At 43.5% G+C, this 14152-nt stretch overlaps 2 protein-coding genes across 3 annotated transcripts; one reads left to right on the top strand and one right to left on the bottom strand.

Annotated features, from left to right (window-relative positions):
• The first annotated feature begins 17 nt into the window (after positions 1-17).
• cdc73 (cell division cycle 73, Paf1/RNA polymerase II complex component, homolog (S. cerevisiae)) lies at positions 18-13366 on the top strand. The gene is made up of 17 exons (XM_040172218.2): positions 18-590; positions 1309-1414; positions 1586-1655; positions 1753-1815; positions 2044-2096; positions 2392-2480; positions 2638-2851; positions 3689-3787; positions 3955-4033; positions 5044-5108; positions 10100-10157; positions 11033-11068; positions 11210-11297; positions 11393-11554; positions 11809-11909; positions 12189-12330; positions 12481-13366. Exons 1-17 carry the CDS (start codon positions 460-462, stop codon positions 12515-12517), a joined length of 1593 nt encoding a protein of 530 aa, XP_040028152.1. The 5' UTR covers positions 18-459; the 3' UTR covers positions 12518-13366.
• LOC120816537 (beta-1,3-galactosyltransferase 2) lies at positions 5174-9496 on the bottom strand. Of its 2 annotated transcripts, XM_040172222.2 has the most exons (3): positions 8586-8991; positions 8367-8483; positions 5174-7757 (listed from the first exon to the last, which is right to left on the bottom strand). In XM_040172222.2, exon 3 carries the CDS (start codon positions 7538-7540, stop codon positions 6317-6319), a length of 1224 nt encoding a protein of 407 aa, XP_040028156.2. In that variant the 5' UTR covers positions 7541-7757; positions 8367-8483; positions 8586-8991; the 3' UTR covers positions 5174-6316. The 2 variants fall into 2 exon arrangements, with proteins under 2 accessions (XP_040028156.2, XP_040028153.2); XM_040172219.2 differs by lacking the exon at positions 8367-8483 and having other exon boundaries at positions 8586-9496.
• Positions 13367-14152: the final 786 nt, after the last annotated feature.

Genomic DNA, 14152 nt, shown 5'->3' with positions numbered 1-14152 from the left:
ACCCTATTCATCCTAATTTATTTAACATATGTTTATTGGATCATTAATACAATTGTCATAGTTGAAGCACATTATATTTATATTAAGACGTATCATGGTAGATCACAAATATCTCACCACCATGATTCATTATTGTCTGCTGCATCCATGGGGCCAAACTGGTAAGTACTTGAATATAGTGGCAATGTAAACCCCTAATAAACAATTAGCTGCTTTTCAAATAATGTCGTTTTTTGTCTTAAAGGAAATTTACATTTTATTTTTGGTTTGATACACCACTGAACAATCACATCCATACTAACACCGTATATTTTTATTCGATCTGGAAAATACGAAGAAATTAATTATGTTAGCTTTGACGGGCATTCTTTAAAGTTTTAAACGGATCAGGCAGTCGAGAGGCCACCTGGTGTTGATAACTGGGGGCCTCGCTGACGCGCTACATCAGGACAAGTGAAGATGGCGGACGTGTTGAGTGTTCTCCGTCTGTATAACATCCAGAAAAAAGAAATCGTCGCTAAAGGAGATGAAGTTATATTTGGAGAGTTCTCCTGGCCGAAAAATGTGAAGACCAACTACATAATCTGGGGGTATGTCAGTGCCAAACTAGCTCTCAATCGCTCCTGAAGGCTCAAGCTCATCGGTGCCTTCTGGTGCCGTTAACTGCGGAAGGCTCGCTAGCTAGATGCTAAGATGCTAACCTAACTCGACTCCTCACTGTTGTAACGTTACATGAAACTTTAAGCACTCTTTGGTAACTTTGGCGTTTTACATAGATATTGTGTCTAAATTAAAACGCGTCACACTTAGCAGAGATCTGTTTTAGTTTGTATGTAATGGTAGTTTTAAACTTGTTATTGAGAGATCTACTGTTAGCTAAGTGTACTAGCATTGTGATGCTAACCTGAGCGTTGCCGATCCTTGAGTTGTGTTCCCATTGAGTCAGGGCTCCAGTGGATTGAGCGAGTATACGTTACTTTTGCTCGTGATATCACTTATAACTAATAGCAACTTTGATTAAGGCAACGTTGGTCATGTAACGCCAAAAATGTTGTTGCCGAAGGATTAACTTTAGTCACCAATTATTGACGTTAACTGCAACGTAGTTCTGCGTCCATTTGATTTTGAATCCAGTGTTTGTTACTTTGAGCAAGTAAACTTAACGTTACTTTAGGTTCGTATTAAGGATTTCTACACTGAAGATTTAACTTAAGGTGTAACCTGCACATGAGTCATGTTCTATGACGATGAAATGTTGAGGTTTGGGTGCTTTCCAAATGTTTTTTTCTCTCTTGTTTCTACCCTCAGTACCGGCAAAGAGGGGCAACCCAAAGAGTACTATACTTTGGACTCTATCTTGTTCTTGCTCAACAATGTGCATCTTCCGCATCCATCCTACGTGCGAAGAGCTGCAGTAAGTGACTGAAACCATCAAAGTGCCTTAACCTGTCAGTGCCTCAATGTGCCTATTTGAGGGCAATCTGTAAATTGATCCTCTTTTTCTGCCTCTTAACGACTTTTAATTTCAATCCAATTTTTTGCCCCAGAAGTGTTTTTGTGTGACATCCTTTTATGCCGTTGATAGACCGAGAACATCCCGGTTGTCAGACGACCCGATCGAAAAGGCTTACTGTCGTATCTCAATGGGGAGAGTTGTAAGTAACTTTGATGAAGCCGTACGAGGAGGATCTTGACTGTAGTTGGTTTACACGGTAACTAATTGATGCCGTTTCTTATTTTGTCTTTTCATAGCTACATCAACAAGTATCGACAGAAGTGCCCCCATAGAAATAGGTTTGCAAAGGCCAACGCAAGGTAAGCTCACAACATATCTGTTGCGTGAACAGATGTATTGTTATTGCAGTCTTTGCTGCAACTTAGTGAATTGTATCTTCTGCTAATCCTCCTAGTGGGTCACATTTTCAAAAATATTTTCTATTAGATGTGTATTAGGAATGTCGATGTAGTCGGCAGGCTGGAGAGTTGCTATGAAAGCGAATGGAACGTGGTGCTTTGAATTAATACCACTGTTCTGCTTCATAGTGAAAAGGGCAGCGGATGAGGTATCTTCTGAAGCCAAAAAACCCAGGATTGAGGTAAACTGATGAATCTCTTCCACAAAAGTTGCTTTAGCACGATACTCCCAAATGTTGGTCTGTGGAGCTCTGGAGTAGTTTCTCTATCTGGTGCATATTGAAAGGTTTAATTGTCCATTTAGTCTACAGTTTATTGGTAGAAACCAGAAATGTTCCTTCTGTACTTTTTGTAATTGATAACGGTATTTTTTTGCAATTAGCAAAACATTTCTTTGGGCAAACCATGGGGATCTATTGTTGCATCTTATAATATTCAGCAATCTGTTGATGTTGTGTGCACTGCTTACCTCTTCAGGATGAGGAACGAGTGCGTCTGGACAAGGAGCGACTGGCTGCCCGCCTGGAGGGTCACAAAGAGGGCATCGTGCAGACTGACCAGATCAGGTATAATGGACTTGTAACCCCTGGATATGCATAATGGGCTTCCTGGCCATTATCTTCCCAAAGTTGATTAGTTAATCATTCAGATTAATTGTGATCTCTATTCAACATACCTCAGTGTCAGTATTAACTGATCAAGGTCTTAACTTCTCTTTTTCAGGTCACTGTCTGAGGCCATGTCGGTGGAGAAAATCGCAGCCATTAAAGCCAAGATTATGGCGAAAAAACGATCCACCATCAAAACGGATCTGGATGATGACATAACCCTGAAGCAGAGAAGCTTTGTGGACGCTGAGGTGGATGTCACTAGAGATATCGTCAGCAGAGAGAGAGTTTGGAGGACCAGGACAACCATCCTCCAGAGCACTGGGAAGGTCAGAGTCCACTGACCTTCGAACCACAAGGATACTTCTATGCAAACAATGTTCTTTCTTTCTTGATAGCAATTTTGTCAAATATTGCCATTTCTAACGATTCACACTGTCAAGGCACTTTTGAGTAGGTTGATACTGTACACATTTTACGCAATCCTGCTGAACTCCCTTGGACAATGGGGTTGAGTGTGGGAAATACTTCACAATAGCCCAACTGTGTAAATACCGAATCAAGTGAGGTGACGAGTTCCACCACTAGATGGCAGCAATAGAATATTTTTCAGAGTTTGTATTTAAAATACATATTCAAAGGCAAACAGGAGGACTTTTAATATGCTCTTTCCTAACCATTATAGTATTTAATGGCTGTATGCTTGGAGCAATTACCACTGTCCTGATGTATTCTCTCACCACGATTTTTTATTTATCAGTTTTGACATTTCTCGCTCCGTTTGACAACTGCTTTAAAAAAAAAGCATTTTTTTTGAGAAACCTTGAAATGGACAACTTTTGTATTCATTTTCACAATATTAATTCAGTGTTATGTCCCACTGCTGTTCAGATCACCTTTGTTGCCTGAAGACTTACGTCTGACTGAACTCTAATATATTGGTATCTTGTGCATTACAGGGTATTCAATGTTTTCATATGTAATATTGAATAGAAAATGTGAAGGCTCATGTTAATTACTAGCCAGGTGTGTTTTAAATTTAATCCTAATGAAGAGCGGTTTCATGTGGTACAGTGTTTTACACTGAAATCTTCAGGTTGGCACTCTCAGACCTGGGTGGTGTTCACTAAATGATAATAATTTTGTTCTGTACTGCTCCTCTGCAGAACTTCTCCAAGAACATCTTTGCCATCCTTCAGTCAGTGAAAGCCAGAGAAGAAGGGCGAGCACCAGAGCAGAGACCCGCACAGAACACGACCCAAGTGGTGAGAACAGAATTCTGTGTGTGCATGTAAACGGAATATGTCAGTCATTTACTGGGAACTGGGAAATTGTTAATTTTCCCATTTCTTTTTGTCAAATAATATATCTTAACCAATTGAACAGATTTTCAATGCAATGTCTTTAAAAAATGTTATGTTTTTGTTTCCAGGACCCGTCCCTAAGGAACAAGCAGCCCGTCCCAGCTGCCTACAACAGATACGATCAGGAGCGATTCAAAGGAAAAGAGGGTGAGTTTCCTCTGTTCTTCTGTAGCTAATTTTTATCCAAAAGGTTTAAAAGAGTTGCATGTGTGCGAGGCATTTAAGGAAAACATTGTTAACTGATCATTGATCTGGGCGTCAACATAACTTGGATTTGATTCACACCTGTGTGAGACCTCCACACAGCAGTTTGGTCTCCCACATACAAAGACGGGGCCATGCAGTGGTAATCTAACAGCACCATGAATTACATTTCCAAAACTGCAACAACAACCTGCTTATGTCATCTTTAGCATACGTGATTATCAAATTTACACCCTAATCATCTTCAGCTGCGTGTTGTGCGACAGAGCGGGGTTGTGCACCTGTAATCTCCACGCAGCGCTTTGCTACTGGTGCTTTTATTCATGCTGTTTGGGATTATAACATGATAGTAAGCCTGCTTACAACTTGAACGATGTTGTTATATTACATTTTTACAGCGCCTGGGGGCAGCTGGAAGAATAATGCTTAAATGATCATAAATGCTATAATTTCCCCAATGAGTGTTGTGATAGTTCTGTTCAGTCAGAATACATTTTAGCATCTTAACCCAGAAACTTCGGAGTGCCTGAATGTAATCAGTCATTTTTTCATGCCCTTGAAGGGGCAGCAATATTATGAGCTTGTTAATTTACACATTCGCAGTCTGCATCTTTTTTTAAATATAATATGGTCGTGCTGAAGAGATCTTCTGGCCTGCAGACAATAAAAGTCCCACAGCTGTTTCCTCCTGTCACCTTGTGCTCTCAGTCACATCGTCAGCCGTCAACAGTCATTTTCGGTTGCATTTTACAGGGATTGTACTTTTCAGAAAAATAAACACAATAAAAAGGACATGCAACTAAAAATGAGTAGTGAATATTTGTTTTGATTGCATCTTTCAATTCCAAAAATCAATCTGGTTAGTTGCATTTTCAGGCATTCGATTTAATTACACTTGAAAATACTGTTTTGTTCTGCCAGTAACCAAGAACTTCCCCTGTGTTATTTCACAGAAACGGAGGGTTTCAAGATCGATACCATGGGAACCTACCACGGCATGACCCTGAAGTCAGTGACGGTAAGAACAAAACCTGGCTGTTTGAAGATTAGACGACTTAATTGTTAGAAAAATGCTCACTCGCCAAAAGCGTAAAATCATTTATTACATATTAACTGCAAGCAGGAGACTCATTGAAAACATACAGTGTTATGCTTCAAGGCTACTTAAAGTTTTCCTTCTTTACAGCGGGAATACATAGTTAGATAAACAAAGACAAGCGGTGGGAGGTGGGGGGGGGATCTGGGCAAAACCCAAATGCTGGTATTTGCTTTTAGATGTAGACTACCATTAGCCGGACAGTGACCCACAAACATCTTACTTTCATTTGATCCAAGACACAATGTGCTCTCTGTGTGTGAAAGACCGCAGACTTTCTGTCGTCTTAAGCAATGCTGACTATGAAACATTTGCAGGTTTTTTTTTAGACTAATCCAGAGTGGATTGACCCTGAAGTCACTTTGCACAATCCAGATGTTCCATTTATAGTTTATTGTGATCTGCTAGACAAGCTGCTAATCCAAGCCTCAATGTAGGGCTCTGCAACAGATCGAGGTATTGCCTTCGTTTTTGGTATTGTAGCATCTCCAAATTGTCTTTTCCTGCTTTACAAGGCTTCATTACAGTATAATACATATTTATAAACCTCCAAATTGTTCTAGACACTGTTTTATTAGATTTTACCCACTTAGTTGTTATATTCATATTACAGGTGATTTAAACGTAAAATGTTTAGGCACACAATCAAGCATCTGTATCAAACAAAGCAATAAGTATTTAGTGCCACAAGTCCTCAAATGTAATTTTTCAAATGCAATTCCCAGAAATATATTTTGTACTCAAAAAGTGGCTTGTCCCACATGGTTTTGTCAGCAATTTGACATCTAGTAGCATAATTCATGTTTTAATGTCTTTTGAAATGATGTGGGGATATTTGTTTTATTTATATTTATTTGGTTTTAGTGCAGCCTGTATTTGCAAGGCAAAATGTACGAAACACAACTTTCATTATGACAAAATTATGACTTTGCACCACAGTGAAACATATACAATATTATGGTGCCCATAAACTCTCCAATGGTTTGACTCAAACATACAGAAACATTTTTCATCTGGTTGGTACAAAATATTTGACACAAAGCACAAAGCAGACATCAGCTTTTACACAACCTTTTATGCAGCGGTTTTAACATGTTCCCAGGAATTTGCTGAGTCTCTGTTTATTGCATTCAAGTTGCCCTTCCTCCTCTCGCTGTGTTTATGCAGGCATTGTGTTTGTTACTCTGAAGATGATGCCAGTATTTAAGCAGTTCATTGGGATGAAACCCATGTGACGTGATCAGGTGGCTGTACTTGCAGCTGGAATAAGACACGCGCCAGTGGTTGAATAGGAACTCGTTGGGTGGAGGAGTGAGCTCGATCCGGAGCTCAGCCAGGCATATTCCCACGTACACATCCTCCAAATGCAATCGGCGGACCCGCAGGGATACCCGATAGATCTTTCTCGCCAGGTCTCCAGAGAAGACGTAACCGGTCCCGGAGCAGAAGGTGGGATACTTGTCACTCGGGTACAGCTCCGGAGACATGTACCACTTGCTGTTTTTGTTCCGGTTGGGTGCGTAGCCTCTCATGTTGTTGCCCGTGAAGTAGTTCTTCCTCAGCTGCTGGTCGGGGCCGAGCAGCTTGTGAACGAGGTACTCTGTGTTGACGAAGACGTCGCTGTCCGTCTTCATGACGTAGCCAGCTTGTGGGCAGTGAACTGCCACCCAGTTCATTCCCATCAGTGTCTTCATGGTCAAGTTTTTGTAGGAATCTACAAAGTCCTGCTGAATGATGTCGCGATACCTCCGGCTTTCTGCTTCCAGCATCCTTTGCTGTAAAAGTCCCAGCTCTCCTTCGTTCGTCCCCAGCAGAAACAGCCGGACGAGTCCCTGGGCGGGAGCGCCGCTCTCGTTGCCCCATGTCTGCCGGATGGCATTTCTCGCCTCCACCTGCCGAGCCTCCGTGGCTATAAGCAGCACCAGAAACGGTGCCGCTCTGCCCCCGGCGCATTTGTCCGGCTCGTTGATGACGTAAGGGAAAGGGCCGCGGGTCACACCGCCGCCGAGCTCTCCCTCCACACCTGTGCTAGTGTTTTGCAAACCCGCGTCTCCCTGAGGAGACCGGACACCCTCCTTCTCGGGGGAACTGACGTTGGCGTCGGATGTGAGCACCTGCCGAGGAACGCGGACGAACCGCCATGCCGATTGCGGCGCGCTCAGGTTCCATTCGGGTCTGGTGGCGCGAAGTTCATCGCCGCCAAAGGACACCAAAGGATGGCCTCCCCCCCACGGCTTCCCCGTGAGCTTGGGCAGCCACACCTGGTGGACCAGAAAGACCAGCAGACCCAACAGTGAGAGGAGGTAGAGAAATTTAGCCGTGTGCGCACAGCAATGGCGTCGTCTCCACTGCATTGTTGCAGCAGGGCTGCTTCCCTCGGACGCTTGTAATGACAATCCGCTCGCTAGTCCTTGGCCCCTGGAAGGGATGGAAGGCGTGCGTATGTGGGGAATTGCTTCAGGAACTCGGCCCCCACTCTCGATTGCTCGTTTTCCATGTAATCAATTGACTCGTATCTCATTGGGGGAGAGCGGTGTCAGTCCTCTCTGTGGTCGCGTGTCTTCTGATTCTCTGCAAGACCAAAGAGGAGGGAACATATTTGAGTAAGAAGAGGGAAATGATTGGTTAAGTCCAACAACAGAGCTGAAAAGATGATGGGATTCATCATGCAGCCAGAAACGCAGCTCAATGTATAATGTCGCTCTGTATTGCTCGATGTGTAAATCCAAAGCCGTCTGCTAACAAAATTTATAAACATTGAGAGATCATCAGTAACCCCCTCGGCCCCCCCCTTTTTTTTCTTTCTAAACTCCTAATATGGATTAAAAATACACTTTCCTTCCTGCTTTGACTCATCACTGCACAAATCTCTAGATCAAAATGCCAAAAAGACCCAAAATAAAAAGATTGTAGTGTTTTTACAGCATGCTAACCCCCAAAGACTATTATAGAAGCTCCTTTTTTCAGCTTGTTCAGCAGAGACTGCCGTCTTAGGCCACTTTCTCTTTCTGTTCAGCTTCTGTTGTTTCTGGGGCGAGAACAAACCGAATACGCTCCCTCAACTCAACACTGTGTGTTTGGCATCCAGGGGGGGGGGGGAGCGGTGCTGGGAGGGCCGGGCTGTTTCAGGCTTCGCAAATGGAGTTTCTTCCCGAAATACACACAACGTTTTCAAATTACCCCGGCAGCACAAAGCGTGTTCTGTGGCGACTGACATGCCGAAGACCTCCGTCTCTGTCTGTTTGCTGGTCAGCTGACGCACCCGTTTCCTTTTAGTCGAGGCACACCCTCCACATCCTGTAGAGCAATGCATCCGCAAGCTGCTCAGCGGTTCAGCAGCAGCACCCTCCCCCCTTTAGTCAGCGTTGTTTTGATGTGCGTTTGCCGTTTTTAACTCACCCCTTGGAACCGCAGTAACCGCCATGTATTTACGATCCTGCTTCCATGAGGCTGTTTGTCAGAATGGCGGTGAAATGTGGCTGCCACATGTGCAAAACATGTGTCACAGCTGCCATGTTGCCGTTGTTGTCCCCAGAGGCTGGACGGTAGCCGCAGAGTCCTTCCACTGTCCTCGCTGGTCGGATTGTGTCTCGTCAGACGAGCCGCGGCTGTGGATGATGCACAAGCCTCTCGCGTCTCTCTTCGGTTTCCGAGCATTTACTCTTTCTGTTCTCGTTCTTTTTCTTTTCTCCTCGCTCTTTGTCTTTTAGTCACAGGCTCTCATGTTAACGCCCCCCACTCCCCCCACATGTGCCTCTTCTCACCCTCCCCGCGCGCTCTGCTCTGTGCCGTCGCTGGGTTGTCTGCGTTAGAGCGGGGGGGAGGGAGGAGGAGGAGGATAATAAAGAGGAGTGTTCGTTCTGAGGCGGCTGTTGGCCTGGTGACGGCTTTGCTCTCCCACCACGTCACCCCGTTTCTGCAGCTGTTGCCGCCTGATTTTGGGGGGGGGGGGCAATTTGTATTCACGCCCACTCCCCAGAAAGGAGTTAAGCATTCACTGTAAATCAAATAAGGACAGCAAAGTGCCCGCTGCGCTCTTTCAGCCGTGGAGGTCTGCTTGTCATGTTAATTCCACCGCAGCATGGACGGGAGGAAGAGGGGTGTTTCTGTTTGCGCTCTGTCCGCCTTTGACATGATTAAATGTTCTCCGTATAAGACGGTTAGACTTAGCTTCACATTTGCGTGCGAATGGAAAACCGTGCAATGACTGCCTAACTTGAGGCTAATGCAATGCAGCGTTATCACAACCTGCGTTCCGCCCAGCAGTCGCTCCCTACGAGGTTGTCACCATGATCGCTGACCGGAGTCTTTCTTCACAATACTTCCTGTGCAGTGTTTTCGGTTCTTGACGCTTTCAAGTTTCATGCTTCGTTACTCAACCTGAACTTACTTTGCACTGTGTGTGTTACTGAAGCGCCATGTATTCACTAAATAATTTATAAGTAGTGGGTCTGTGAACTTTTCGTGCATCGGTTGTCAGAATTGTAATCCGGCCTTCTTTCCTTTTCTCAGGGGCAAATAATGGAGACAGTCTAAATGACTCCAGTAAAATATTCAGTTACATTGTTTGTTTGTTTTTTTTCTAAGCACGATACGAAGATCTTTTGGTCTCTTGCGTGTCACATTTAAATCTTTTGCATTTTAGATTGATCACAAATATCCTCACTCAACTCAAATTATGTTCAGACTTATTTAACCCTGTGAAATAATAAAGATAAAATAATTATTATGCCAATTTCTTGCTGGTGCTCTTGTTCGTCGTTTTTTGTTATAAATCCAGCACTCTGTGCTGAAACAATGTTTGTTTTCCATTCCCACCCCTAATATTCCCTCGTCAGTCTCAATGAGTTGTGTTGTTTCAGCAGTCGGTTGGAGGAATAGTACATTTATTAGTAAGATGTTGTGTTTTCCAGGAAGGAGCATCTGCTCGGAAGGCCCAGACCCCGGCGCTGCAGCCGGTCCCGCGACCAGGTTGGTGCCCAAGTTGACGTGTGCACTTGTGTGCTTACGTTGTAATACAATGTTTTGGTAAAGGTTGCGCAATCCAACAGAATTGGAGCGTTATACAAGTGTTATTTATTTTATTTTTTAGGAAATCTGTTATTGCAGCGGACTTTCCTCAGTGTGCAGCCTAGTTTACACTACATGTCATTTAGGTGACGCTTTTATCCAAAGCGACTTGCAGTGCATTCAACCATACGGACACACACCTCACTCACTAGAAACCCAGTCCAGAATCTAGAAACACAAAGGCCAACCACACCTACTTAAAGTACTCAAATGCAAACCGCGATTCGTTGTTGACAGCGGTGGTTTGCATCTCACGTACTCCGGTCAACGGAGTGGTACTTTTAACAAGTACATGTCAAAACATCACCTAATAAAACCAGGTTTCATACACTCACTAATTACCTCGGGTTGGGTCAAACAACTTCTAATGCCACAGTCTGTGTAACTTAACTGCCACACATGACCGTACCACAGGAAGTATGAACATGTTTCCTGGAGGAAATAGTCGTCCTCTTGGAAAGAGGCTTTTGTTTTGTAGAGAAGAATCCAAGGTCTTTTTCGCTGCGTAGGAAATGCGAGGCGCAGAACATGTGAGCGCACAACAAAGCAGCATCAGTGTTTGTAGTAGATGACTACTAGGGGTTAACTGGCATGTTTGCTGCACAGCAGAGACAGTGGAGCTCCGCTTGATACGATATCTTCCAATTATACAAATAATAAGGAAAAGTAATGAAGTGACATTTTAAAGGCAGTTTATTGCGATACCCTTTCGGTATGTGTAGCTGTACCACTGGTCCGTTTACCTCTCTGTGAAATGTGTTTCCTGTTTCCTTTAGTTTCACAAGCCAGACCTCCGCCGAATCAGAAGAAAGGTAAATGGCATTTTAGGAGTTTCTAAGCATAAGGCAGTAAACGAGTTTTTCATTGTTCTCTTGTCTGACATACAAATGCATTGTATTTATTGTCTTCACTGTCCGACCCGTCTCTAAGCACTATCACGACTCTCTCTACAGGTTCCCGGACACCCATCGTCATCATCCCCGCTGCCACCACCTCCCTCATCACAATGCTCAATGCTAAGGAGCTCTTGCAGGACCTTAAGTAAGTGTGTATTCTGACCGTTGTCTCCACCTGCAGTGTAATCGCTGAATGAGCGAGATTGTGAAAAAAAAATCGTACTCCGGTTGAAACACCAGGTTCGTCACGCCAGAAGAGAAGAAGAAGCAAGGCATCCAGCGCGATAACGAAGTCCTGCTTCAGAGGCGTAAAGACCAGATCCAGCCCGGAGGCACCACCCTGAGTGTCACTGTGCCGTACCGCATCATCGATCAGCCGCTTAAACTGGCTCCACAGGACTGGTGAGCATCTCCATCGCCTGGACCCCTGAAAATATTGAACTTTACTCTAGAATGTTAATCCAGTTTACGTTCAGTGGATTCATTTTCCTTTGCTTCTAACCTTTGAGATCCAGTGTATGCGTCTTAGCCCTTTTGGTTGAGGGGCTACTGGTTCACGGTGCCCACTTTTCACTTCACTTTCACTTTTACAACATAAAGATTCCTAACCAGACTTGAAGCAAAACCCATTTTACAATGCGTGCGTCTTCCTGCAGGGATCGGGTGGTGGCGGTGTTCGTCCAGGGTCCGGCCTGGCAGTTCAAAGGCTGGCCGTGGCTGCTGCCCGATGGTTCTCCTGTCGACATTTTTGCCAAAAGTGAGTAGTTATGGCTGAAATGATTACCGTACTTTGTTATGGTGGGTAATGCTGACGCTGGCTCAAATATAACAAATATTTATTCTCACTTGGTCACATAGAAAATAAAGACTATTAGAAACATGTTTATTTACCTCAGCATTTAAGATTGTCCATCTTTTCCAGCTTTTATTTAATAATTTTTGATTTGCAATCAAAGACATTTAAGAATGTCACCTTGAACTAACCAACACACGCCTTTTAACTTAATACTGACCATTTCAATTGTCTCCCCTCCAGTCCGAGCCTTTCATTTGAAGTATGACGAGGCAAAGACTGACCCCAACGTGCAGAAGTGGGACGTGACCGTGCTGGAGCTGAGCCGCCACAGGCGCCATCTGGACCGGCCCGTCTTCCTGCGCTTTTGGGAAACCCTGGACAGGTCCGTCTGGATTTAGCATGCTCATGTATCCTCATTTGGCTCATTCGCTCCCCTCTCTCATCTCATTATTCCGCCATCTGCGTTATATTCATTAAGTGGACGGCGTTGCAAAAAACTCACCCATTTTCCCTTCTTTTTCCTATTTATCAGATACTTGGTGAAACACAAAGCTCACCTCCGGTTCTGAGCTCAGATCAACGCAGCGATTCACGGAATTCCTTCAAATTAATTCTTCGACCCTGCCTATCCCCCCCCCCCCCCCCCCCGCTCCAACTGTCCTCGGTCACGTAGCCCCTTTCATTGCAGGTGCCATCCCACTTTCCAACATCCCCACTTCCACAGGAGGAGAACGTCCTCCAACACGTCCCGGAGGAGTCCTGATGCAAAGCGCTGGATTCGTCGCTCTGGACACTGGAGAGGAGATTGAGGGGATGTTTTTTTTTTTTTTTGCTGTCAATGTTTTCTAATGTTTTCATGTAGTACCAAAAAAACAAACAAATATGTTTTATATTAAAAAAAGGCAATATACTGTGGAAACTATTTCAATGGGATGTTAAGCAACTTGACGGGGTCGAAGGAAAAGGAAGGTTTTCAGTTTGGTTCACGGTGAGAAGATTTTGAAATTGAATTTTGAATTAAACGCTGAACGGTTTACGTGAAAATGACTCTTGTACAAACCAAATGGCCACGGAGTTTGAGGAAAGAGACTTCCTTCACACTTTGCTTTCTTTTGGGTGTGTGGTCTGAATGTACATATGATGGAACCCTGTTGGATCCAAAGCAGAGAGAAGGAAGCAGGTAAGTGATCCGTAATACTACACTGCTCCGACTCCGTGGGATGAGCTCGCTAGAGCAGCCAGTCGGTCTTTCTGATGGATCGGCATCTCTCTTGGTCATGCAATGGCCACGTTAGTCTTTTTTTTTTTTTTTTTTTTTCTTCTTCTTTGTTGGTGTTGTGCTAGAGGACAAACAGTTTGGAAAGTATTGCTTTAAGTCTTTACCTTAAATTGACAATAAAACCTCCAGAGAAAAAAAATGTCTGTCTCCCGCCTATTGTAGGTTGTTAATATTCATTTTTATTAGTATTTCCAGTTGTCCACTTTTTTCCAGTGGGTTCATTACGTTTTCATCTGGTAGTAAACAATTGAAGGTGAGTAAATGCCCCCTGAAAAGAGAAAAAAATCCAGCAAGACGCTTAGCCACAACATTGCTGCTGTAGCTGTGTGTGTGTTGGTTCCTGGGTAGCAGGTGGCCCTGTCATCAGGGTGAGAATGAGGGAACGACGACACGAAGCATTAAAGCGCTTTGAGAAGTCTGAAGACTAGAAAAGCGCTTTACGTATTTAGTGGAGAATCAACAGGCTGGAATATTAACAGGTGTGCTGCTAAGCAATGTCTTTTTCATTTATATTTATTTATTTATATATATATATAAAATAAAAATAATTCCAAAACATTGAAATGTTATGGTTCAATAATCATCTCTGATCAATGTTTAATTATTTCTGTGAGAAAGGGTTTAAACTGTTCTCCCTGCACTGTAGGAAGTATTAATGTAAGTTTTAATCATAGCTTCCGAGCAAACTGAGGGCAAAGTTATGCATTTGAAATTGTAATTTTACTCTTGAAGTTAAATTTGTGAAAGGATGAAGAAAACTAACCCTGACCCTAAAACTTTTTGGAGGCAATTTGAAAAATGTATTTAAATGGTTAGAAATGCAAACTTGACAAACTATAACTGCTCTCACATGTTCGGTGTCCGGCGGATTGTATTATCATCATTAGTACTACCATCATTAATTAATCATTAATTTCGTCACGAG

This window comes from Gasterosteus aculeatus, chromosome 3 (assembly GCF_964276395.1).
Source record: "Gasterosteus aculeatus chromosome 3, fGasAcu3.hap1.1, whole genome shotgun sequence".
Taxonomy (NCBI): domain Eukaryota; kingdom Metazoa; phylum Chordata; class Actinopteri; order Perciformes; family Gasterosteidae; genus Gasterosteus; species Gasterosteus aculeatus.
This window is presented reverse-complemented; position numbering and strand designations above follow the sequence as displayed.